The sequence below is a fragment of the Mobula hypostoma genome, chromosome 4, assembly GCF_963921235.1.
Source record: "Mobula hypostoma chromosome 4, sMobHyp1.1, whole genome shotgun sequence".
NCBI lineage: Eukaryota > Metazoa > Chordata > Chondrichthyes > Myliobatiformes > Myliobatidae > Mobula > Mobula hypostoma.
In genome coordinates, this window is record NC_086100.1 from 85,075,660 (window position 1) to 85,102,714 (window position 27,055).

A 27,055-nucleotide genomic window follows, 5' to 3' on the forward strand; every position below is an offset into this window, starting at 1 on the left:
ACACACCCTTGTGCTTTCTTCTCATGAAGTTCATCTCTACACTGTGCCATCAAGGAATAGGAGACAGAGAGCTACTTGCAATCAAGGGGCCTTGAAGGAATGGAGACATTGGCCAATGGGGAAACAATGAGCCCTTCCTGATCTGGACTGACCGTCAGAACCCCATATCCACTCAACAGACCCGGGGCTCCTCGTTGTTCCTAGCCTTCAGTCCCTTGTTGCCTTGCCGTGTTAGGTATCTGTTCTCTCTTGTTCTGTGCCACCTTCTGGCTTGTCATTTTGCAGTTTATTATTTAAGTTATCGCTCGCTGCTAAACCATCTCTGCTACTCTGTGTTTGGTGAGTCAAGACTCCTCTACGTTTCCTGGATATAAAATCTTCCACTGGGTTCCCACTTGACCTTCACTGCTCTGGTGGGAATAATCCTAGAATCTTAGTGCTCACATTGATGCTTTCATTTGCCATCAAGGGTAATTTAGTGAATAAGTGATCCAGGATTGTTAAAGTCCTACAATAGACCCTTCGGCCTACTGAGACCGTGCTGACCTTCAAGTACCCATTAGCATTAACCCTAAACTGATTCCATTTTTATTCTCCCCACTCTCCCATCATGCGACTTTATTGTTTGTCCGCACACTAATGACAATTACAGTGACCAGTTAAACTACCAAACCACAGATAGTGTGCTACAGGTGAGAATCAAATCTGGGTCACTGGAGATGTAAGGAAACAATACCTCATGCTGTGCCTCGAGCTGTTTACCCTAAATCAACCTTGCCCTAATTGATGTAGTTCCTGAACACCTCATCTGCACACCAAAATGTATTATCCTGCATCTCTCCAAAATAAATGGCTGTCACATCTTGTTGTCACTCCATGAGTGAGCCTTAATCTTCCATTAAAGTACCATGTAGTCATTAGGTTTGGAAGTTCAAGTACCAATTTATTGAGCTTGGAACCATTTCACACATCTAGCTGAATGCTCCGCAGAACCTTGCTATCACAGATTCTATTTCACTTTAAAAAAAAACCTTCTTTCCCAGATCATATGGAAACTGAAGATGTATGTTACTGTTCTGTATATAATTCTAAGCACCATATTCTCAGGGCTGGAAATCACTGTGAGTATTCTCAAGATATAGATGTGGTTAGGGCTCCTGGTTCCTGTGGATTTTCTTAGAGGTCATTGTAGGAAATTCCGTGGGTAAGTGGTTATTGTGGGTGTCCTCAAGGCTGGTGTTTGCTTTGGACGTTCTCATGTTTAGAGGTTAGTGTGGATATTTACAATGTTAGAGGTTACTGTGGGGATACTTAGGGTGAGAGATTAATGTAGGCATTTTCAAGGTTAGAGAATGCAGTGGGGATTCTCTGGGTTCAAAGATACATTGACAATTCTCCAGGTTAGAGGTTACTGTGGGCATTCTCTGGGTTAGGGGTCACTTTGGTGATTCTCAGGGTTATATGTTAGCGTGTGCATTTTCAGGATTCAAGATTACTGTAGGCACTTCCAGGGTTCAAGTTACTGTGGGCATTCTGAGAGTTAAAGGTAATTTGGGACATTCTTAGGCTGAAAGATTACAGTAGATATTCTTATGGTTAGAGGTTGGCATGGCTGCTCTCAGGGTTAGAAGTTAGTCAGCGATTTCTCAGAATTAGTCTGTTAACTTGTGCCTCCCAGAAACCTTTTTAAAATATTCTCAAGCTGCACACTAATCTTCATATCTTTATGTTGTTGGTAAATTACCTATTTACTCCATTCTGGTTCTATTCCAGGATGGCAGTAGTGCAACCACTGGAGCTGGTGGCTCACAGGTCCAGTGATGCTGGTTCAATCCTGTCTCCAGTGCTGTCTATGTGAAGTCTGCACATTTGTCCCCTGTGTCGTGAGTGGAAGAGTCTGAAGGTCGATGGGAACAAAGGAAAGGTGGGTAATAGGGAGTAACAATGGGTAAAAGGGTGTATGAATGGATAACAGGCAGTAAGAATGGGCAAGAGGGAGTGAGAATGGGTAATAAAGAGTAAGAATGGGTAACAGGAAGTAAGATGTCAAGACAATGCTGATAAGTGGTGACTCTCCGTGTGCAGCTCTGATGGAAATCATTAAGCGTTCCTGCTTAGGGCTACCACAACTGAAATCCACAGTCACAACCGTGGGTACTTTAGTAAACAACATTGTTTTAAGATGTTTAAAAAATCGTCGATCCTCAAAATCAATGGACCCTGGATGGCGGACTCAATCGCGAGTGCAGTTCCCTTTTAAGAAAACCGAGGGAGAATTGGGCTACAGGTACAAACAAATGAAACTCCCACTCCCAACCATCCTGTTGGCAAATGTACAGTGCCTGGAAAATAAAATTCAAGCTCTGAGAGCAAGATTGCTGTATCAGAGGGACATCAGGGACTGCTGTGTACTTTACTTTGTGGAAGCATGGCTTACACCCACCATTTCAGATACAGCACTGCAGCCCAAGAGCTTCACCATTCACCCAAAGACAGATCAGCTGAGTCTGTTAAATGTAGAGGAGGTAGAGTTTGCTTCATGATTAACTCATCATGGTGTACTGATGTGACGGTTCTGCCCAGCTGGAACATCTAGCGGTCAAGTGTCATCCACTTTATGTGCTGGGGTAGTTTTCTGCCAGCATCCTGGTAGCAGTGTACATTCCACCTCAGGCCAACGCCAGGCAGGCACTGGAGGAGCTGAGCACTGTGATCGTCAGTCATGAAGAAGCACACCCACTTGCCTTCCTTCCCTATTATTTCAGGGGATTTCAACATGGCCAGCTTGTAGAAGTCTCTGAACAACTACCACCAACCCAGCCTATCACCTGTGGAACCAGAGGAGTCAACACAATTGACCATTCTTATACCACTATCAAGAGTGCTTACTGTGCCACGCCATATTCATTCATTTGGAAAGTCCAATCACCTTGCTGTACTTCTACTTCCAGAGCACCAGTGGCGAGCATCAAGAAGGTATGGTGGAGGGAGCACTGAGTCAGTGGACTGGACACTATTCAGGGATTCACCTTGTCATCTGAATAAATATGCCTCTTGTCAGTGACTTCATCAAAACCTGTATGGATGACGTGCGCCTTCCTGAACCAGGAGATTCACAGTCTACTGAGGGCTAGGTCAGTGGCATTCAAGACCAGTGATCCAGTACTATACAAGAAGCCCAGGTATGACCTACGAAAGGCTATTTTAAGAGTGATAAAGCAATTCAGATTGAAGTTAGAGATGGAATTGGATGCACGTCAGCTCTGGCAGGGTATGCTGGACATTACTTCCTACAAGGTGACACCTAACATCATGGATGTCAGTGATGAGTCACTCCCAGAAGAGCTAAACACCTTTTATGCACACTTTGAAGGGGAGGATAAAACTACACCTGTACGAATCCCTACAGCATCTGGCGACCCGGTAACCTCTGTCTTGGAGGCCGATGTCAGAACATATTTCAAGAGGGTGAACTCTCGCAAGGAGTCAGGCCCTGATGGTGTATCTGGTCGGGCAATGAAAACCCGTGCTAACCAACTGGCGGAAGTATTCAAGGATATCTTCAATCTTTTATTGCTGCAGTCGGAGGTTCCCACCTGCTTCAAAAGAGCACAATCATACCAGTGCCCAAGACGAGCAGGATAAGCTGCCTCAACAACTATCGTCCAGTGGCACTCACATCTACTCTGATGAAGTGTCTTGAGAGATTGGTCATGCCAGAATTAACTCCTGCCTAACTATGCAAGGATCTGGACCCATTGCAATTTGCCTATCGCCTCAATAGGTCTACAGTGGATGCAATCTCACTGGCTCTCCACTCAGCCTTGGTCACCTGGACATAGCAATAACTATGTCAGGCTGCTGTATATTGATTACAGCTCAGCGTTCAACACAATCATACCCTCAGCTCTAATCAACAAGCTCCAAAACCTGGGCCTCTGTACCTCCATCTGCAACTGAATCCTTGGCTTCCTCATCAGGGGACCACAGTCAGTGCAGGTTGCAACTAACATCTCCTCCTCGCTGACAATCAACACTGGCACACATCAAGGATGCGTGCTCAGCCCATTGCTCTACTGTCTCTAAAGGCACAGCTCAAATGTCATCTATAAATTTGCTGATGACACAACTATTGTTGGAAGAATTTCAAACGGTGATGAGGAGGCGCGGAGGTGTGAGATAGGTCAGCTAGTTAAGTGATCACAATAGCAATCTTGCATTCTACGTCAGTAAGACCAAGGAATTGATTTGTGGCCTTGAGGAAGGCAAAGTTTAGGGAACACACACTGGTTCTCATCAAGGGATCAGCAGTGAAAAGAGCAAGCAGTTGCATGTTTCAGGGTGTCAGCATCCTGGGCCCAACATATTGATGCAATTACAAACAAGGCACGATGGCGGCTACATTTCATTAAGGGCTTGAGGAGACTTGATATGTTACCAAAGATGCTTGCAAATTTCTACAGATGTACCATGGAGAACATTATAACTGGTTGCTTCACCATCTTGTAAAGCAAGCCACCGCACAGGATCATAAAAAGTTGCAGAAAGTTGCAAACTCAGCCATCTTGATCATGGGCAGTGGCCTCCCCAGCATTGAGATCTTCAAAAGGCGATGCCTCAAAAAGGTGGCATCTGTCATTAAGGACCTGATCACCCAGGACATGCCCTTTTCTCATTGCTACCATCAGGGAGAAGTACAGGAGCCTGAAGACACACACTCAGCATATTTCCCGCTGCCATCAGACATCTGAATGGATAATGAACCCATGTACACTACCTCACAATGTTTTTTGCATTGTTTTTGAACCATTTATTTATCTTAAAATTAAGTTACAATAGTAATTTATAGTTTTCATTAGGTATTGCAATATCCTGCTGCCACAAAACACCAGATTTCACAACATATGCCAACGATATTAAACCTGATTCTGAAGAATGCTCTGTAAACTGGCATAAACCAGATGGGCTAAAATGGCTTTCCCTTTTCTTGTAAAGAAATATAAAATCACCTGGTAAAGCCACCCATAATGTGGTTCAGGAAGTGAGTACACAAAGAAAAGCCCCATTACCTTCTCAAAGTGCTGGTCATCAAAGGAAATCTTAGCTGTTCCTGATTGTCGAACCCCAGAACCATAGTCTGGGGCTTCCTCATCAGCTAAAAGTAGGAAAAATAAAAATATTGCTCAGTTAACACATTGTGTTGTTAATCCTGGAATTATTTTTCTAACAGCGCTTGATTTATGATAATGAGACTAAGAAAGCATACTCTGAATTTATATCCAGTTTTAAATCTTCTTCAATGTGCATGTTAAAAATACAGTATTAAATATGAAAACACAAGAACAGGTCATTTTAACTTCACATGCCAAGTGAAATCTTAAATGGTACGAGTAAATCAACTGTCCTGCTTTCACGTTTTATGAGATTGCAATGGGCAAAAGAATACAATGGCAATTGCAAACCTTCACCGTATTCAAATCCTTTTTCTGTTCTAATGATTTCTACTGATTTAATCCCTGAGTAACCAAATGCATTCCATACAGTTCTTTATTATGGTTTTCGCCTTTCTGATGATACCACTATGTCGCAGGGTGAATGGACTCCGTGTGACCCACTCTACCTCACTTTGATGTTTACTCTTTTCACACTTTCTTGCTTACCAGAAATGGCCTGGACGGCCACACGTAGAAATCCTTTGACTTCTCCCTTCTCACTGACTATTGCCACACGGTGCACTAGTGGCACTGGGTATAACAGGTTACTGAGATAAACGAATGCTCTGGAAAGAAGAACAGAAAGCACATGAGCCAATCTGCCTAACTGCAACTTTACCTTTAGGTGGTTCTACACTTCCACATTGGCTCAGGGACTTCACTGCTAGGGCTGTTAGAAAATAGGGTGCAGTTGGTTGGTGGGTCTTGCGGCTGGAAGTGGTTAAGGCAAGACATCTTTGAGGGCAGAGCGCACTCCACAGGACTGCGAGAAAGAAAAGATACTTGGAGAATAGGAATGACTGAAGGTTTGGATTTGATTTTTGCCTTTCCAATATTTTTTAAGTAGATATGATCTGTAGCTGACTTTATTTAACATCACTCCACTTTGCTGGTAGTTGGTGTTTAGGTTTTTCTCTCTCTCCCCACATGAAGTGAGTACTGGCCAATGGAAACTGCCAACTTGATTGGCCCACACGGTCCTTTTTCGTTCTAGTAGTCATATATCAACCCAATGGGCTGGTGGCAGTGGTTGGATTCTGTAGCACATATCCCTAGCTCCTTATGTTTTCATATCAGATTTTCTGGTTGCATTAAGTATTGAGTTCAGTCAGATTGTCGCATTGTTCAGAGTCGGGGAGCAGACTGCTGTCCACTTTGCCTCGACCATTCAAATCACGTCTTGTACTAACCCACTGGGTAATGGATTCGTGCTAGTTCAGAAGCTGTCCTGGTGACATCTAATCTGCTTGCCACCTGAAGAAGTGTATGTCCTGGATATAGAAAGTGCGGGTGGGGAGTTTAAGCATAGAAGTAGCCATGAGAATTCAGCTGGCCAGGTATAGCTGAATATTGGCAGAATTGGAATAGTCTGATCTGCAGTCAGGCATACTGGCTTGACTTGGAGCCTTAGCTGATACTGATGGGACCTGACAGTGGACTTCAGATCCCACAACACAGAATTAGCTGGCTCACTTTGTGATTGAAACTCGTCAAAACCAAAAGCATTTTGGTCTATATCCAACACCACTTCTGCTCTTTAAACCACGGCTGTCCTCCTGCTTCTTCAGGGAAAGTTTAAGCAAATATAAACGTTACTTTTGGATACTTAATAGTAGTAACTGGTGAGGCAATTTTTCGTAAAGGAGTAGCTGCCAAGAAATGCAAATCTCCGAATAAGATGCTTAATAACTGGCCAACCAAGCATATCTTTTGCAACTATTTCATTCTTCAAATAAAGTAAGTCATATTCTCCAAGATAGTACATGATGGTCCATAGTTCTGAGTTGAAGGTATATCATCCAACTTCATTCGAGACTTTCTTTTGATTCATAACAAAGCACCTTAATGTTCTCCCTCTTAACATTGGTGTTTCTGGAAGAAGCCTTCAATGTACAAGTGTCTGATCCAAAGGCAAGTGTGGCATTGATAGAATCACAGTTGACAATCTAACCAAGAGAGCATTTTCCTAACATGGAGATATAGAATGATGTAGCACAGAATTGGGCTCATCAGCCCACCATGTTTATGCTCATCGCCAAGTACTTCCGCAGACAGATGTCATTTAGCAGGACTAGGTCTTCAGCCTACCGTGCACTGGCAATTCAAGTTCTTGTCCAGATACTTCTTAAAAGTTGAGAGTACCTGCCTCCACCACCCTCTGGATGAATAAGTTCATTCATAGATCCCTCTAAATTAGGGGTTCCCAACCTTTTTTTATGTTATAGACCACTACCATTAGGCGACGGATCTGTGGGCCCCAGGTTGGGAAACCTTGCTCTAAAGGAACGAGTAAAAGTCAAAGCCAGAAAATATATTTATTTTAATAACTGTTGCCCCAATTGCGTATTCCTTCTCAAAGAAGAGGTAACACGTGCACATTGTTGATCAGTCCAGGATGTATTTTCTTTATATGTGTTCTTCCTGGTAGAATTCTAGTGTGGCGAGCTATTCACTGATCCCCCAAATCCAGTCAAGCACAGTTCCAATCCCCATGTCATTGGAAACACTGGCAAAGGCCAATGTTTCATAGATCAATTCAGATTCCTGACCCTGAAAAATGAGTCACAGGAGAATTTATAGAAAGAATGAAAAGAAGAGAAAAGACTCCGTCCGTATGCAAGTACCAGGAAGGAAGCAGCTCATGGTGGGTTGCAGCAAAATCTGCGAAGGTGCAGGAGCTTACGTTCTGAAAGGATTTTCATGGAGTGGAATGCAAAGGAGAGGCAGAGGAGACAGAAGTGAGTCTTACGTTGGTGACTTTTTGGAAAAAGAATGCCAAACTCCTTGTAATCATTGGACAACGTGCAGCACCTATCAAAAGTTGGTCTGGACTGTTGGTCAGTCAGAGCCCATTTTCAACAAATCATAAACCTGTCCAGGAAACTGACAAAGCAACACTGCAAGAGTGACAAGAAAAGTGAATGACTAATGCTCACTGACTAGAATGGCCAAAACATGGAGAATCCAACACTAGCTCTGAAGGAAATCTCAGCTGTGAGGAACAAAGACACTTTGTGATGGTTTTCCAGTGTTCCTTATGTTGACGGGTATCCTGAACTCTCGTTAACTGAAAAACAAACTCAGGGAAACAGCAATAAATAGGCCAAAATTATAAAGGATGATGAACAAACGTAGAATTATTTCGACAGTATTTTTCTTAGATGACCAACCCCCTCCTTAAGAATACACTCTCTTTAGATGAGACAAGCAGGAAATAGAACATGTTTTTTTGTAAAAAACATGGATATGTAATCAGCCAATCTCTGCATGTTGCCCTGCTTATCTGTCTGAAATAACCATCTCAGGTTTCTTTAACTAATGTCAACAGTGAACAGGATTCCATTTCTCAGGAGTCTTCTCAAGATTAACATTACTTTGGTGTGAACTGTTAACTTATGTTTAATGTTATTAAAGTTGTCAGAACTTAAAACTTTCTTACTTTTGGAAGTTTTGCCTTCAGCTCTGAAACAAATTTCAACAGTGACACGTTCATGAAACAGGCTTCTGTGCTCATCTCCGTCATAAGATGATTTGTGGAGCAGGACCATGCTCTCTAGCTGAAGCCATTTTGCTACCATCCAGCAGCCTCAGCAACTTTACATGGACAGGCACTGCTGGATGTTTTCAAATGACTTAACCATTAATGAATTCTTGTAGGCCAAGTCAGTCAGACCTTTAACTGGACAACTTGCAGTAACTTTACAATAGATGGATAAAATTTTCAACAGCCATCACTTGAATAGGAACTGACAAGCAACCCAGTAAATGGGTATTTAGAGTGACAGGAAAAGTGTATTATTTGTTCTTGCTCACTAAGTTTTAGGAAAAGGTTATTGAATTTGTTAAGAAGGCCTCTTGATTGGCCATTGGCAAAAAGGATTCCATTGATGAGGTTGTATTCAAGTCTGGGAAAGGGAGTAAAGAGTAAAGTCCCTGAGTGATCAAAGTAGAACCACCTGCAATCTTCATCCAACATATACAGTACGCCACAGTGCCAGGAAGCAAAGCAGCAAAACAAAGCAGTATCAGAAGCCAGCCACAGCCAGCCAGGTGAGAGAAACTGGAGACAACCACACATGTAGCACTAAAAGCTTCATCAACAAGTCACAATCAGCATGGAAGGGGAGGGAGTCACTGCTGCCTTGCAATCAAGCAAACTTTGTGGACATAAAAACATCTGTAGTAAAAAAGAACATAAAGAAAATATTCAGTAGCATTAAATATGAGCGACCATACTGGATCCAGTGGATTCAGTCTGCTTCAAGAGGAAACTAAATCCAAATGGGACTATCACCCAGTTTCCATTGCTTAAACTGTAAATTTTCCACATAAAAACATGACATATAATACTCTGAAGATCAAAACTTCTGATGGACTCATCTGGAGAGATAGTGAAAGTTTACCAGGCACTTGCCGTTTTCTGTCACAATTTTCACAAAGCCTGTGGGAAGCGGAGGAAAGCAAAGGAGATAACGTTCTGCCCCTATGAGGGGTGATATCTTGGGACAACTTGCTGTTCAGCCATTGCATTACATTTAGGGGCATTTTTCTGTATCATCTAGAAGTTTCTCACATCAAGATTTTAAATTAGTTTATGTAGTTATCCATCCCATATTTTATACTGAGATTATGCAAAGCAACTGCCTGCATTTCTTGTGGAACATTATGTCATGGCCCCGAATTCATTGGCAGCAACTGAAAATTGGCATTTATATCAAAAAAATAAAACTGGGTTTCCATTTCCTAATCATTTGGTACCAATTTTCTGAATTCTATTTTTTTTTTTAACTATTTCTAAATGTGGTATGTGTTCAAAGTATGACCTTCAGCATTGGCTGAAGTTGAAATACTCAATGCTTCGAAGGATAACCATAGGTTATTTCTTTTCGCACACTATGATCTGTTTTCACCTGAATAAATTTCATTATTTGTGGTCAGGTTATTTAGAAAAATGCAACTTCCTAGGAGCGAGGAAGCTCTCTGAAAATCTTAAACTAACAATAAGTAAAGGGGCAATCAGATCCAAACCTTTCGTGATTTTTTTCCTTCTCCAATGCATCCTCTGGGCACAATCTAGGAGAACCTTGCATTTTAAGCAACATGTGATAAATGGTCTATTTCCTTCTAATCAATGACTGCCAGCTGTATGAGAGCCACTGCCAGAAAATGACATTTAGTCATCTGCAGAATTGTGAAGAGCACTTTTGTAATCTTTTTGTGAAGCTTTCTGCTACAGAGTGGAAAATAAGCAACAATACTGAAGTTGCAATGGTTCAGTGCACTACACTTCCATGTACCACTGTAAAATTCCACATGATTGACAATTCTGCTCACCTTCGGTAAACAGGTTCCCAAGGTAATCAATACTATGTTCTTCATGCTCCTGTGAAAAGGTCAGGAACCTTCTGTGTCAGCAGTAGTGAGCTCAGTGTCGAGATACATCAGACGATTTGGTAGTAATTCTACCCTAAGACTCCATTATGATATTTAAATAATTCTATTATTGAGGGATGATGTATAGGCAATTTCATGATAATTAAAAGTTGAGAATTTCCACCAAGTTGGAATCAAAGTTGGTCGAATTGAGGAAACACTAGTCTTCCTGCCAACACTTGTTGTCCAGCAGACCATTGGATTTAAATGAGTGAAATAAGATTTCCTGACTGATTTCAGTGACTTATGTTGATATCAGATTATTTCTTCCTTTCACTTTTGCACCTCCCACATTTCATGTCACTTACACATGGCTAAAAATGAATGTCAATCTTGCAACAAGGCGGAGGGTCATGCTTTTCCTTGTGAATGATCTCAATTACTGGTCAGTGTTTAACCAGAGAGATAGTTGGGGGGGGGGGGAATACACTGCTTGTGGTACTGGGGTTCAAATTGTGGGTTTTATAAATGTCTTAATATTTCTAGATGTTTAGACTTGCATACTTTGATTATTTTTTTCCCAGTTCTGGCCAGGAAAGTTTCAGAATTGGATAGGGCTGGAAATGTCATACAAAAATGAATATTCTGTATGCCATCTGATGAACTGACAATATGCTGTGTGTATCACCAGAACGTAGATCACTCTACTCATTTTTATAAGGTGGGTCTGATGCTGATGGTATATAATTTTACTTCCATGTTTGGCATTCCCAAATTTTCATTCTACAAAAGTTCTCAGTAGAGACCATGAAGACCACAGTTTGGAATGCAGACCTTCCCACCTACTGTACACACACAGAACTTCAGAAGTGAGCACATTCTCAGGGGTGACATCATGAACAACTAATCAAAGCATCAACAACAATGCCCCTTGGCTCTTTCTCTGTGAGGGGCCACTAACATCCCTGATGAAGGGTCATGGACGCGAAACATTGACTGTTTCTCTTTCCCCAGGTGTTGCTTAACCTGCTCTGTGTTCTGCTTTTATAACCACTGTATCAGATACTGTCCAATGTGTTCCACCAAAATTATATGGTTTATATGCTGAGCTTCTGATATCTACAACAAATTTTAATGATTTTTAATCTGATTTTTGGGAGGGGCTTATAAAATATGACTGTGTTTACTGTTAACATTAGCACAAGATCTGTTTTTATACTTCATGAAGAGAATTTAAAACCTGATGTTGATTCTGTTGCCTCAGAAATAATTAAGAATACATATTTCATTAAATGTGTTTCTAATGAAGAGATATTACTAGGTTTCCAACAAAATTAATCCCCTTCCTTTTCCAACTAGTTCCAGGGGCAAGTGACCATGGTGTACTAATTAGCTCAGCACAGGTTTGATCTGAAAATGGACAGATAGGAATAAAAAACACCTGTGTGACTCATGCAACAATCACCATTTTCCTTGGACATGGAAAGACACTTGAAGCAGACTGAATATACGGTGCCCAATGCAACGGAGCTGGTAACAAGATTGGTGAGGTGCAAAGGTGGCATGCTCAGAACACAAAGCTTTCAACACAATAAACAAAGAAATGAAAAACATCAGTTGAAAGGAAACATTGGCTAAACATTGTTAGAGCCAGCTTCTACTGTAGAGCTTGTAAAATTAACAGAATATACCCAGCATCTGGCGCAGCGGTTTACAAAATGGCAGCACAGCATGTGGCAAAACAGTTTGATAAAATTATTATTTTTTTTCCAAAGCCGCTGTGCTGAGATAGCCAATTGGGATTAATTGTAACACGTTTGGAAACTGAATGCCTTGGCAAGCCTTGTTGCGATGCCTTGGCATGACCTACTCAAAACGTCTGGCATGCCCTAATGAGATGACATGGTGAAGGGACAAGCTCTTTCATCGGGAGAACAGTAGGATTCATTGCTGTGAAAAAAGATCTCAGATGATACTATAAATGACCTTGGACTGTGAAGCATAAAACTGATAAGGCAACTGCATTGACACCTGGACTAATCTTCCATATTATTAGAAAAGTTCACATTCATGCCACTATAATTCAAACAACTGCTTCTAAACCAGAAGCAAAGCAATAAATATTCATTAAATGTAAATAATGTTTAAAATATTTTTAGACATTCCAATAATGATAATTTTATTACCTTTACAATCAAGCTGTTCGGTCCTAAGCATAACTGAGGAGCAGGCCAAGTCTAACTTTCACACCTTGGATCTGTGAGGACTGGGCAGAGTAACCCATACCCTTGTATATTCCCACTCGATTTCCAGGATCACGTATAACTATCAGAACCCCAATTCATCTCACAAATATTACCAGAACATATTTCACCTATATTTATGTTGGCCTCCTGAACTTGAACTATATTAAATTTGTACTCCTTCCATCTTAACCCTGCATTAAGGAACACTCACCTACAACTCTCGCTCTTACTCATCTTTAATCTCTCATCTCCCTAACTGCAGAAAGTTAGTCAGCTCCATCATGGGTATTAGCTTCCGTAGTATTCAAGGCATCTTCAAGGAGCGGTGCCTCAGAAAAGCGCCTTCCATCATTAAGGACCCCCATCACCCAGGACATGCCCTCCTCTCATTGTTACCATCAGGAAAGAGGTACAAAAGCCTGAAGGCACACACTCAGCGATTCAGGAACAGCTTCTTCCCCTCTGCCATCCGATTTCTAAATGGACATTGAACCCATGAACATGACCTCACTACTTTTTGCTTTTAGTTTCTTTTTGCACTATTTATCTTAATTTAACTATATAATTTAACATACATATATATACTTACTGTGATTCAGGTTTTTTTGGTTTATCATGCATTGCATTGTATTGTTGCTGTAAAGTTAACAAATGCTGGTGATATTAAACCTGATTCTGATTCCGAACTCCAGGAATTCAAAATATTCAGCTCTCTTCAATTCCCCTTATCCCAAGCTACCTTTGTAATTCTGTTCCATTCTGTGCTTCCTTCCAGCCCACTCCATCAGTTCAAGAGATATCATCCACATCAGTAATTTTCTATGCCCCTGGTCATTTACCTGTGCTTTCTGTTAAGAACCTTCACTATCACATCCGAAGCCTTAATCTCTCTCGTAATTCAGAGTTTATTCTTTCCTCACTGTAACACTATTTAGTCAGAAGGCAAGGGGTATATTCAATTTTTTGTTTACATATTGGAGACTTCTGAGATTAAACATAGGCAACGGACATCTCTGTTGAAGAAGCTGATCCCTTTTGATTTTCCTAAAATTTTTAGTTCTACCAAATGCATCTCAGATGCTTTACTGGCAAGAGGTAACCAGAACAGAAAAGGCACACAATATTTCTTAAAGTTAACGCAAAGGAGTGGTAAACTGTTTATTAATGCAAGTCTCACTGCAGTGCCTGATTGTCAACCATACTGGAAGCCACTGAGAAAGCATTCTTCCTTTTAGAGATATAATGGAATCCTTATGTATACAACTGTGTTGCAAAAGCAGAGGATTAACTGTTTTAAAAGCATCCATTTTGGCTCGCCACTCATTGGATTTAGAAGATCACACTTGATGCTCGTGATTCTCCTGTCCAAAATCCAATTGAAGCATTTCATTGTTCCTGACAAGAGGAACACACAGCTTAATAAGTAGAATTCTGCTCTGTCTGCACATCCCCAAACACAAGAATATCAACTTGGGGATCCATTGCACCTTATTAACCCACAGAGCAGTGAATCATGTGCTAATAACACATTCACTTTCACTGGGCTGAAGAAATCATTTGCAGAAATCTCTGCTTAGAGTCACCTCATGCAGAGCAAAGGGCACTTTTTCAGTAAGGTATCCAGCTTTTGAAACTTACTAACCCAGCAGTTCATTGCCAATGGATTAACACGGTTTATAACCTCAGCATTCCCAGATAAGTTATAATCACTGACTGCATGACTTTCACCACATTTTGCATACAGTAGGATTCCATTCTATCTGACAATATGAATGTGAATTTTGGCTTGGCACTTTCAATGTTTATGCCAATATCTTATTCAACTTTCCATTCTTTTTCTTCTGGATAGTTATTCCACTATCGTAGCAGAATATTACAGTCCATGTCTTGAAAGAGATCTCCCTCAGTGTGACGCAACAGCTGCTGAGGAAAATCTGGGACTTGCGGTGAATGGCTAAGAACTCTTGTGAGCACTTTTGCCACTGGGGTTACTATTCTCAGAGTGAAAGAGCTAGTCCCTTCCCTTCATGCTCTAGAGACCTCACCAACCTTCCCACTAAACTGAACCAGGGTGAACGGTCGTAAAACGGGTCCTGGCCATCATGGTGGAACTGGTACCCTTCGTCTCCCCCCAGGTCAGAAAAGGGATCATCCAGAAAGGTTTCATCGTCCAGCTCCTCCTCATCCTCCTCCTCCTCCTCCTTTCCATCATGCTGCTCGTCTGCGAGCTCAGTGATGTCAGAGTCAGGGTTCGAGAAGGTGGGGGAGGGGGTGAGATCAGCCATGCGCTCAGTCATGCAAGTGTTGAAAATGGGAGTACTAGTACAGCCAGAGACAGGGGAACTAGGGTTAGTACAAGACAAAGACATGTTAAATAAAACCTCATCATTCCACAATCAGCAGGAAACTCTCTGACTGACACCTCTCATCAAGATTCTGCTAAGTTTGCTCCACAGTAACCTGAAGTCAGTAAGCTTTGGTCAGAAGCCAGTTCCTAGGCAAATATCTGTTAACAAAGTAAGATGTCACGTTGCCAACAGAGGCAATGTTTACACACGGGACAGACCCACACGGAATGTGCACTTCAATCTCCGGGTACAGATCAGTAAGCAAAAGATATCTGATGAATTTTCTTTTAAAGAACAGTTAGGGAGCTGATTTAAAATGTAATAATTATACAGAACATTCACAAAGTTAAAAGCAGGTCAGTGGCATGGTCAATGGCTCCCAGTTCTGGGTGGGACCACTTCCTGACGGTACTACGCTACCCAACGAGGGTTTCAACACCGTTGCAGAATCAGAAAATACGCGAGCCACCCAACCAGACACTTCCAAGTGTCTCCTGGCCACTTCTGACCAATCTTTTACTGAGTTCATAGATCTGAGGGACAGATTCAGAGCAGCCCAATCCAACCCTTTATCCTGTCAGAGTACTCCATGCAGCAGAACTTGCACTTGGCATTCACCTCACCGGATCGTCACATGGCCTTACCATCACCATGTTTCCTTCCCCCCTGTGCTTACAGGATCACATAGCACAGGGGCAGACATAAACCCTTAGTTCAGGCACCTACTCAATGGAATAACAACAAGCCACCTCCCCTTCCTTTCCCTGTGGAACTGGTCTGTTTTATGTACTCAGTTGCCTCCTAGTTCCTCTTTTGCCACCCCACTTAACCAGTGCATTCAGACCAGGACAACTCTCCCTATTTATAATGTTCTCTCTCTCCTACTGGTTCTTTAGCTCATGCACTTTAGAGAAGGCAATACCCATGTGAATGTATCGGTAAATATGGAGAATGCTAAGGGCCTACCACTTGGCTCACAATACACTCTTACCACCTCTCCTCCCCTGCACTGAGTGAGCTACTATTTATGGTGCATTCATCCGGTCGCAGGGGCCCAGGCTCTACCCTGACCTCAGATGTGGTGTGTTCACGTCTGTTCTGTGATAGTGTGGGTTTCCTCCCCCAGCATTCCAGTTCCCCCCACCCCCACCTCAATCCCAAAAGGAGTGCCAGTTGGTCAATTGGCTGTTTAGTGTTGGTTAATGGCAGAAAGAAACAAAGTAGAGTTGATGGCCAGGTGCGAGAGAGAGTAAAGCTAAGTCTGAAGGAGCCTAACAGGTTGTTCCCCTGGCAGACAGAATGGGCTTGATGGGCCAAATAGCTGTTTTAGGCAGAGAACAACTAAGCATTGTAGTTACTGCTGACTTGATCATAACCTCAACTTTTCTCAAAACCTGTTAGTTATTATTTTAAATAGGATACCAATGGGAGAATGAAAAATGGTGGTCTTTTTGGTATCCAGCTCTCTGGTCAGTGTGTGAGGTGTGGGAAAGGGTACAGGAACAGGGCCACAAACTCATTTCAGCTCTCAGTGAATGCCAGTCTTGCCTGTTTGTTCAGCTGTACAGTACAGAGTGTTTCAGCCAGAGCTGGCTGTATTTGTAAATAAAAATCAGAATTAGCCAGTGCATGGATTGATTGTGAAGTGGATGCCCAGCGCAAGATCACAAATATAACTTTCAATATTCAGTATTTACAACTGAATGCATAGGAAGTGTAAAGGTACATCACAAAAATATTTCAAACGATATCAATAATTTCATAGGGATATCACAATATGACACTCCTGCTGTACAATATTCACCTGTTATTTACATCACTCTCTGAATCAGAAAGAGAGGAATTTCTCGTTATTTGGGTAAGAAACAATCTCATGAGTTACACATAATGAACCTGCTTATCCAAACATTACAACTGTTACACATGATAGAGTATTGTAGAGGATGGACCATGGACAATGGGTAGCCAGTACAGGACGAGGCTATAGAGTATGCACTGCATGACATGACCAAAACAACACGTGGCATGAGGAGGAGTGAACAGTACAGTGTATGTAGCATGGGGATTGATCAGTGTTGGATGTGGCATTTAGAAAGACCAGTTCACAGTGTCTAGTACAAGCCATGACCAGTACAGGACGAGCAGAATGGGCAAGGAGACTGTGTGAACTTTCTGTCCATTGGATGTGGGTCTCTGTGGATGTGCAAATATGATTAACACAGCAGGGTCCCTTGACTGGTGGGTTCAATGTATCATCATTGTGCTTCTTGTAGCATACTATCAACAATAGCTCAGCTCCAAGGCCAAAATGCAGGGCAATATGCTCTGATCACAGAACATTGTACACGACTCCTGGGTGGATCACAGACATTATGAGAACAGGCATTTCCTAGGCTTTTCTGGGACTGTCTACCAGTACCATTGTTTCTGTAGACAGCCCATCATAGAAACTTATCACCACAGGGTCATGTAAATAATTTACCTTCTACATCTAGGAAGTATTCTCCACCACTGAATTGGAATGATTGGGTTGGACCTCTTGACTCAATGAAAAGCTTTATGATTGTGAATGGTTTGCAGGGGGTAAATGTAGAGATGTTTCTGCTGGAAGCTAGAACCTGAAGAATGAACGCTAACTGTTGGCAAGAGCAGAAATGGAAAATCTGGGTACTAGACACTCCCCAGCTGATGATCTCCATGTGAAAACCCCTTCAATATCCATTGATCTGTAACATAGAACAAATAAGAGAATAAGACATGGGGCAGAATTAGGCCATTTGGCCCACCGAGTTTCTCCGCCATTCTATCAAGGCTGATTTATTATCCCTCTCAACTCCAATCTCCTGCCTTCTCCCCATAATCTTTGACCTCCTTTAAAATCAAGAACCTCTCAACCTCTGCTTTAAACATGACTTGGCTTCCACAACCGCCTACGGCAATGAATTCCACAGATTCACTACCCTCTGGCTAAAGAAATACCTCCTTATCTCTGTCTCAAAGAGATGTCGCTCTATTATGAGGCTGTGCCCACTGGTCCTAGACTCCTCCGCAATTGGAAACATCCTCTCCACATCCACTCTACCTCAGCCTTTCAATATTCAATAAGTTTTAATAGCATCGCCCCTCATTCTTCGAAACTCCAGCGAGAACAGATGCTCCTCATATGTTAACTCTTTCATTCCTAGAATTATTCTCGCGGAACTCCTCTGGAGCCCCTCCAATGCCAACACATCTCTTCTTAAATAAAGGGCCCAAAACTACTCACAATGCTCCACATGTGGCCTGTCCAAAGCCTTATAAAGTCCCAGCCTTACATCCTTGCCTTTATATTCTAGTCCTCTGGAATGAGTGCAACAAATAACAAAGGATCAGGCTAATATTTTCTTTGCAAATAATTTCATCTGAGCTGAATGGCATGGAAAACAGGCCCAAATTGATAAGCTTTGCAATTTCCATTGAAAGACCTATGCCCTAGAAGCCACTAAAGAAATTGCATCTCCCTTCTATACAACCAGAGAAAGCAGAGACAGAGGCGGAGACGGAGAGATGATGGCTCTAAATTACGACTCCTTAGTGTTCATCTATGAAAACAGCTTAATTTCTACCTTTGATGTCTCTCCTTTTCCCTTTCAGGGTGGATGGGGTTCTGTTGAACACCCTGACCTACACTCAGACTTTGGTTCTTTGTGGGGTTGGGACCCGCTCTCGAGGGCACATGACTGGTCACTTTTTGATATCCCAGGACACAGCCTGGAAGAAGAGTGCACCTTTGGGGTTCCAAGGTTTTGCGGCCCTGGGGGTGAGCTGATTCTAAGCTGATGCGGCCAACTGAAGCATCGCAGTATGGAATGGAACGTCAGGAACTACGGATCAGCTGTTGGAGGTGTGTACTTGACCAGTTGCATGCGCTGTCTCTCGCTCTCTCCCTCGTTGGTGGGTGAGAGCTTGGTGCTGGTTTCTGAGTCACAGAACTCAGAAAAAAAGCAGAGCGACTGACTTTTAACATCGTAAACCAGTGAGTTAATTTGTTATGTCTCCTCTCTCACTATGAAACGGGAACACCTCTTTTTCCCTTCATTAGGGAGAGAGAGCCTGTGGCATGTCGAATTGTGGCGTGAATGATTAGTTTTCGTTGTACTGCAGATCAGGGTCTTATTGGGGGCCTCGGTGGGTGGTGGATGCTGAAACTTTTTTACCAAAGTGGGTGGGGGTGAGGTTGCATCATTGCCTTGCTGCTTGTGTGTGGGAGAGGGGAGTGGGGGGGCTTTGGGGTTCTGACATTTTAACTGTCATTCATTCTTTGGGGCACACTTCTGTCTTCATGGATGTCTGTGAAGAAAAGAATTTCAGGATGTGTATTGTATACATTCCTCTGATACGAAATGGAACGATTGAATGCACGACCTGGCATGTGGCAAAATACACCTCTGATTAAGCCCTTTGCTTCCCAATGAAGAATCAGAGACGCAAACAGAGGGGAACTGAAAGTGGTGCTACAACATCAATGACAAAGTAAAGCACGATAGAGAATCCACTCAGTTGATCTATCGATGTGGTACATGAAATCCCAAATTGAAGTAGGTGGAGTTACACTTTCTATGGGCCTACACTGACTGAAACGATGTTCACTCAGTAACCACATTGGCTCATCTCACACACATAATGATTACACTGACAATGAGTATCACAGCCATTCACTAATTGGTCTTATGCGAAGTTGATATATTGAATAGATAGTTCAGTCATTTAATGATTGAAACATTTGGTGCCACAGGGATTTGGGGGCTGCACTAACTGGTGTCACACTGTGCAGTGAAGCCAGTGACTGGTAGGACACCAACCCAAAAACTGCTTTGATTAGAACTGCAGGTGTGATACTGATCAAATGATTGCCCTGATGAAAGCAAACTAATTGGACTGACATTTACCACACTGTCCTGATGATTGCAGTGACAGTTTCACACAGAGTGGAAATACATTGATGGGAATAAACCAAAGGAAAACTACGTTTTAGATTTCAGCAGAGGGCTGAAACGGAAAGACAAAGCTGAATACAAATGTAGCTTCAGAAGAAACATAAAACAGGTTACTAGAACTTCTACAGATATATAGAGAGCAAAAGATTAAATAAAGGAGTTTTTGACTAAAGCAGGAAAAAAGGATTGAGAAATAAAGAAACCACAGAGAAATTAAATATTTTAGTTTTGACTTTACAGCCAAGGAAACAGAAAACCTCCCAAAAAGAATGGAAAGAAAGAGACTTAAAATGAATGAAGAACTAAAGAAATCAACATCAGTAACACTGCAGAGGAATTGATGGGATAGAAAGGTGAAAAATCACCAGAATACAATTACCTGCATTCTGACATTTTTAAGGAGGTGACTACATAGACAATGGATGACATAACTTAATCATCCTCCAAAATTCCACAGATTCGAGAAAGGTTTGTGGGTGGTATTTATCCAGCATTTCTTCTGGATTCTAGCAATCTTTCCAGAAACCATGGAAATATCCTACCCCATCCGTTATTTATTTATATACACACATTCTTTTTCTCTCTCTCCTTTTTCTCCCTCTGCCCCTCTCACTATACCCCCTGCCCATCCTCTGGGTTCCTCCACCCCCCTTGTCTTTCTCCCTGGGCCTCCTGTCCCATGATCCTCTCATATCCCCTTTGCCAATCACCTGTCCAGCTCTTGGCTCCATCCCTCCCCCTCCTGTCTTCTCCTATCATTTTGCATCTCCCCCTCACCCTCCCACTTTCAAATCTCTTACTAGCTCTTCTTTCAGTTAGTCCTGACGAAGGGTCTCGGCCCGAAACATCGACTGCACCTCTTCCTAGAGATGCTGCCTGGCCTGCTGTGTTCACCAGCAACTTTTATGTGTGTTGCTTGAAATTCCAGCATCCGCAGATTTCCTCGTGTTTGTGTTTTCAAAAGAGGAAGTTTATTTCATTGATGTATACAGTAATCAGGGGCTTAGCAAGGCATGTGTCTCAAAACAAAGAGCTGGCCATTCAGGAATACTATGAGGATATCGCTTCACTGAATGAACCTTTGGAATTCTCCATCTGAAGTCTGTGGAAATGCAGCCGAAGAACAGAGTCAGGACATAGCCTGAATGATACTGAGAGAATCAAGGTAAATGGGCTGAATGGAGGAAAATACCAATGAGTTCAACTTCAGCAATGCTCTGACTGAATGCAGGTCTGCAGAAGTTGCTAAATGGTCACTTCTGCAAAAGTTTCATTTATTTATATATTTAAGTTCAGAGTGCCTCAGTTATTGTATTCGATAGTGTCCCACTCACCCAGTGAGTGCACTGACTGGGGTTACACTGGCTGAGTGATTACATTGAATGCCTTCAAGGTGAGCCAATGATTATACTGCCCTTTTTCCACACTGATCTAATGATTATGTTGTGTTGTGTCACCAAGATCTAACGACTGCACTGCCCTGCGTCACACTCATCTAGTTAATACGCCACACATTGTCACACTGATCCAATGACACACCAGTTCAAACTTCTGCAGTGCCCCAGTGCCCCATCATGATGGTACCAAGCAGTATTATATTCACTCAGTGACTGCAATGTCCTGTGCCTCTCTCAGATATTGATTTGACTGATGCTATAGTGTCAGTGTTTGCATGACTGGTGCCCCAGTGGAATTCTTTGTCACTGTTTACACTAACTGGCTCCTGCAGTGTCAATGATTCCATTCACTGCTGTCACAGTGCCAGTGTTTGCACAGACTAGTGCCACAGATTCACTGTTTGCACTAAAGTGCCACATCTTCAGTGTTTGCGCTGAATGGCTCCATAATGTAGTGCTTGCACCGAGCAGTGCTACAGTGTCTGACTGGTACCAAGTGCTTTTGTTTACACTGATTTGTTCCACTGTCAATATTTACACTAACAGGCGCCACAATATCAATGTTTGCAGGAATGGAGTTAAATTATTATTTGTAATGACCGGTTCCACAGTACCTGTATGTGCACTAACTGGAGTCAGAGTGTCAGAGTGAACACACTGACTAGTGACATAGTGCTAGTATTTGCACTGACTAGTTCCAGTTTGTTACTGGTTACACTGACTGGTGATACAGTGTCACACTTGCACTAGCTGGTGCCACAGTGTCAGTGATTACACCTGACTGGCTTCACAATGTCAGTGTTTTTTAAAAAAAATAAGTTTATTACAAGATTTTATATTCAGAACATTACAAAGACGATAGTACTTGCAACACGCATTTCAATATATATTTAGCTAAATTTCAAAACAATACATGGCCATCCTTAACCAGGATGCAGTCATGTCTCTGGGCATCCAATGGTCCCAGAAGGCCTCCTAAGATTTCTGCTGTCACTGTGTGCAGCTTCATGAGAGACATCAGTAAATACAGTAGATGTAAGCTTGGAGAGGAGGGATTAGGCAGAATGTTCAAGCGCCAGCTGTCTAGAATATGAATGGCCACCTTGGCCAGGCTCAGGAACAGACCAGCAAGGGGATCCCTCAACCGAAAACCATCCACAACCCCACACAGGATGACCAAGATCAAGAACATCGGACTAAAGTGCATCCAAAACTTAAGGAGCATCTCCTTCAAACTTTCAAATAAAGACTGCAGTTTCTCATGTTCCATATAATGGAACATGGATTCTCTCAGGCTGCAGAAATGATGGGTATTAGGTATATCTGTGAACTAGCTGAAAAATCTGTAACTCTTTCCACTGCAGGTCCCCGATATAAAGGGGGTGGGCTCTTTAATAGACTGATCCCCACTGGGGATCCTGCTCACTGTCATATGGCAGAATCGAATTCCATACTGTGTCTATTTGGCAGATGATGGCAAGGATCTGTGCAGGGGAATGTTTGCACAGAAAATTCTTCTGCACGGCATGGAATGGTATAAAGGTTATCTCTGAAAAATAGTTCTCCTTATGTGGGACCAACTCCTGAGTAAAGTTTTGGGGCCTGGATCTGATGGGAACGCTGGCCAATCCAGGAAAAGCTGAGGAAGAATTTGTCCACAACCACGACCCTCTCAACAGGGTGGGAGCCAACCGTGATCACTGTCAAATTGTTTCTCTTTCAGAACGAAAGAATGCTCTGACTGGAGGCAACCGTACCTCAGCAAAAGCTACTGTAGGTAACAACCTCAGAGCAGCACTGTTGTTGCTGGCTGCTGGAAGCTGCATGTCCCCCGGGAGGCTATGTCCCTGGTGAAATACTGTCAGTACATCACCCGCGCTTGCTACTTCAAAGGATACTCAAAGTGTAGATGACTCAAAGGAGTCTAAAGACAGAGTCACCAACTGCATAAAAATGCACCAATGATTGAGCACCCTTCCCGATTGGGAGACCCAGAACCAAGCAGAGACTCAGTGATCCCTATTGATCAGAAATTATCAGAAGAAATTTACCAACTTCCTCTGGGTCCTGGTGATAAAGATAGAGGGCAGCATAAAAGTGTTCAACCATTACTACAACAGGGAGGTCACCAGATGACCTATGTGCAGCAAACTACTGGCAAAGATCTTTGTCTCTAAGTCCAGCCACTTCACCAGCTAGGCTTCCTCATTGGGACTTAGGTAGACCCCCAAGTAGAGCAGGTGCATGGTACTCCTTCCCATCGGAGGTTAGCTGCCATGAACCTAGGAAGACTTTGAAACATTTCTCCCAGTTAATCCTGGCTGGAGGGGGCAGTGGAAAAAACTTGCTGGCATTTGCACATCCTCCGCGGGTCAAGACGGTTTGTGACCATGAGGAGCATGCTGTCAGCATATACCAAAAGACACAGGAATGGCTCTGAGAGGATGGAATACATCTGGCCAGATGTGGGATGTCACTGATGTACTCCCAAACAGAAGGAAGCCAACAAGGACCGCATGTCTTCACAATGCATTCCACAGCAGAATACAGAATCAGACCAGGCCTACCCAGTGTGGCCCGAGTCCAAACTCGTTCTGAAAAGATACTCATGATCCACCCTGTCAAAGTCCTTGACCTGGTCAAAGGAGAGGAAGGTGAGCAACATGCCAGTCCTCTGGGACTTGTGGACAAGGTCCCGGACCAAATGGATGTTGCACTGAATGGACTGGTCTGGGACTGTGCAGGGCTCATCAGAGTGAATCACTTGGGCCAGCACAAAATCCTGAATAATGGCTATTGCTCAGGCAAAGACCCTGCAAACTGTTCTGAGGTGAGAGACCGGGTGACAGTTTCTCAAGCAGTGAAGATTTTCCCTTCTTAGGCAGCAGGACTACAACTGTCTAGGTCTCCGGTCACCAGGCTTTCTCCCAAGACCGTGACATTGTTGCCTCTCAGGATGGCCCAGAAGGCTCTCAGGAACTCCCTAGTCAGTGCATACAGCCCCAGGGATTTGCCCCCCTGGACTTGGTGGAGGGCTACAGTCAGTTCCTCCACCGTCAATGGAACGGCCAGGCACTTGGCAACCAGGGGGTGACTTTCCGTAGATCATCCCACAAAACTTTACATTCATCTTTGCTTGGAAGGATCTGGTGAAGACAGTGTCTGGTAAAAAGAATGAACTGAGGCACTAATTCTCTCTGAATCTGTGATGGAGGAATCATCAGTTGCCAGCAACTCCATGAGCAGCCTTTGGACATCCTGCTATTTTACAAGGAGTAGAAGAAGGAGGATGAGGTGCGGTCTAGATCACACAGCATCTAGACTGCGACTTCATATATCTGCCTTGAGGCTACTCAAACTATAAACGCCTCAACAGTTCCTTCTTCTCTTGACACAAATGCCACAAGAGGGAGTCCTCAAAGATTCAACCCAGACAAGACTCCAAGTCAAACACCTCCCTCTCAAGCCTCTTGATTTTGGACTCCCTCCCTTTGTGCAACCCCTTCACATACCTTTGACATCAGAGGTGGATGTTAGCCTTGCCCACAGCTTTAATATCTGCACTGACAGATTCCACAGCATCAGTATTTTCAATGATTGGTTTCACAGTGTCTATGTTTGTACAAACTGGTTCCTCATTCATTCTTTTCTCTGATTGATTCCACAATGTCACTGTCATGACTGGTGCCCCAGTGACAGTGTTTGCACTGGCTGGTGTCCCGGTGACAGTGTTTGCACTGGCTGGTGCCCTGGTGATAGTGCTTGCACTGGCTGGTGCTCCCCCCCCCCCCCCGGTGACAGTGTTTTCACTGACTGGTGCCCCAGTGACAAGTGTTTTGCACTGGCTGGTGCCCCAGTGACAGTGTTTGCACTGACTGGTTCCACACTATCACTGAGTGCACTGATTGATGTCAGAGTGTCAATGTTTGTACAGATTGCAGTCACAGTGTCAGTGTTTGCACTGACTGGTCTCTCTACATGTTTGTCTATACTATCTGTTTGTGCAGCATCAGTGATCTGTTCCACAGTGTCTGTGTTCTCTTGGACTTGTTTCACAATACCTGTGTCTACATTGACTGGTCCACATTGTCAGAATTTGTACTTTTGAATTGACTTGTGTCAGTAGGGTCAGTGCTTGCAATGGCTCATGTCACAGTGTCAGTGTTTGCACTGATTTATGGTGCAGGGTCAGTGTTTGCACTGGCCTGTGTCACAGTGCCAGTGTTTGCACTGATTTATGGTGCAGGGTCAGTGATTGCACTGGCCTGTGTCACAGTGCCAGTGTTTGCACTGATTTATGGTGCAGGGTCAGTGATTGCACTGGCCTGTGTCACAGTGCCAGTGATTGCACTGATCTATGGTGCAGGGTCAGTGATTGCACTGGCCTGTGTCACAGTGCCAGTGATTGCACTGATCTATGGTGCAGGGTCAGTGATTGCACTGGCCTGTGTCACAGTGCCAGTGTTTCCACTGATCTATGGTGCAGGGTCAGTGATTGCACTGGCCTGTGTCACAGTGCCAGTGTTTGCACTGATCTATGGTGCAGGGTCAGTGATTGCACTGGCCTGTGTCACAGTGCCAGTGTTTGCACTGATTTACCGTGCGGGGTCAGTGATTGCACTGGCCTGTGTCACAGTGCCAGTGTTTGCACTGATCTATGGTGCAGGGTCAGTGATTGCACTGGCCTGTGTCACAGTGCCAGTGTTTGCACTGATTTACCGTGCAGGGTCAGTGATTGCACTGGCCTGTGTCACAGTGCCAGTGTTTGCACTGATTTACTGTGCAGGGTCAGTGATTGCACTGGCTTGCGTCGCATAGGAGAACACTCATCTTTTCATTGCAGTGACTCAGAATTCACTAGTGATTTTCTACCAGTTTCTTTGCTGGTTACTTCTATGAACTGGACTATCAAAAGATATTGTAAGGATGTAATATTTCTTGAAACATTTTCACAAAATTTCTCTACACCAGCATCTACTCCATCATCACTCTGAAACGATGGAATGAAACATACTTCACAATGTGATATTGTGACATCCCACAGAATGACAGATTCTCTCCTACAGTCCAGCGTGTCCGCCATGGTCAGTCTCATTTCAGTTCTGGGCCTGAATCCCCAGCATGCTCTCTCTACACCTCCACCCGACCCCCATATTTCAGGGGATTTACTGTACTGTTTCCCTTAGCTACAGTATATCTGTTTACTATGATCAGCCACAATCCTCCTTTAGGCATTTCGTACCACGTCACTCAGGCATTATATGTTTTTATTTTATTTAGCGATAAAGTGCAGAATAGACCCTTCTGTCCCTTCCATAAACCACTGATTTAACTCTACTCTACTCACGGGTCAATTGACAATGAGCAATTAAAGTATGTCTTTGGACTGTGGGAGGAAACGGGAGCACTCAGAGGAAACCCATGCGTTCCACAGGGAGAATGTACAAGCTCCTGATGGAGGACGGTGGGATGGAGCTCCTAACTCTGATGCACCAAACTGTA

The 27,055-nt window shown here is 43.1% G+C and overlaps 1 protein-coding gene across 32 annotated transcripts in view; it reads right to left on the minus strand.

Annotated features, from left to right (window-relative positions):
• kif1aa (kinesin family member 1Aa) overlaps positions 1-27,055 on the minus strand; it is a 315,620-nt gene that overhangs the window by 90,334 nt on the left and 198,231 nt on the right. For 12 of the 32 annotated variants that reach the window (XM_063046107.1, XM_063046105.1, XM_063046102.1 and 9 more), the window contains 3 exons: positions 14,882-15,175; positions 5,661-5,779; positions 5,070-5,155 (listed from right to left, as the gene is read on the minus strand). In XM_063046107.1, the coding sequence (XP_062902177.1) occupies positions 5,070-5,155; positions 5,661-5,779; positions 14,882-15,175 (499 nt within the window). The remainder of the gene's footprint in view (positions 1-5,069; positions 5,156-5,660; positions 5,780-14,881; positions 15,176-27,055) is intronic. The other 20 variants (XM_063046119.1, XM_063046118.1, XM_063046117.1 and 17 more) reach the window with 2 other exon arrangements.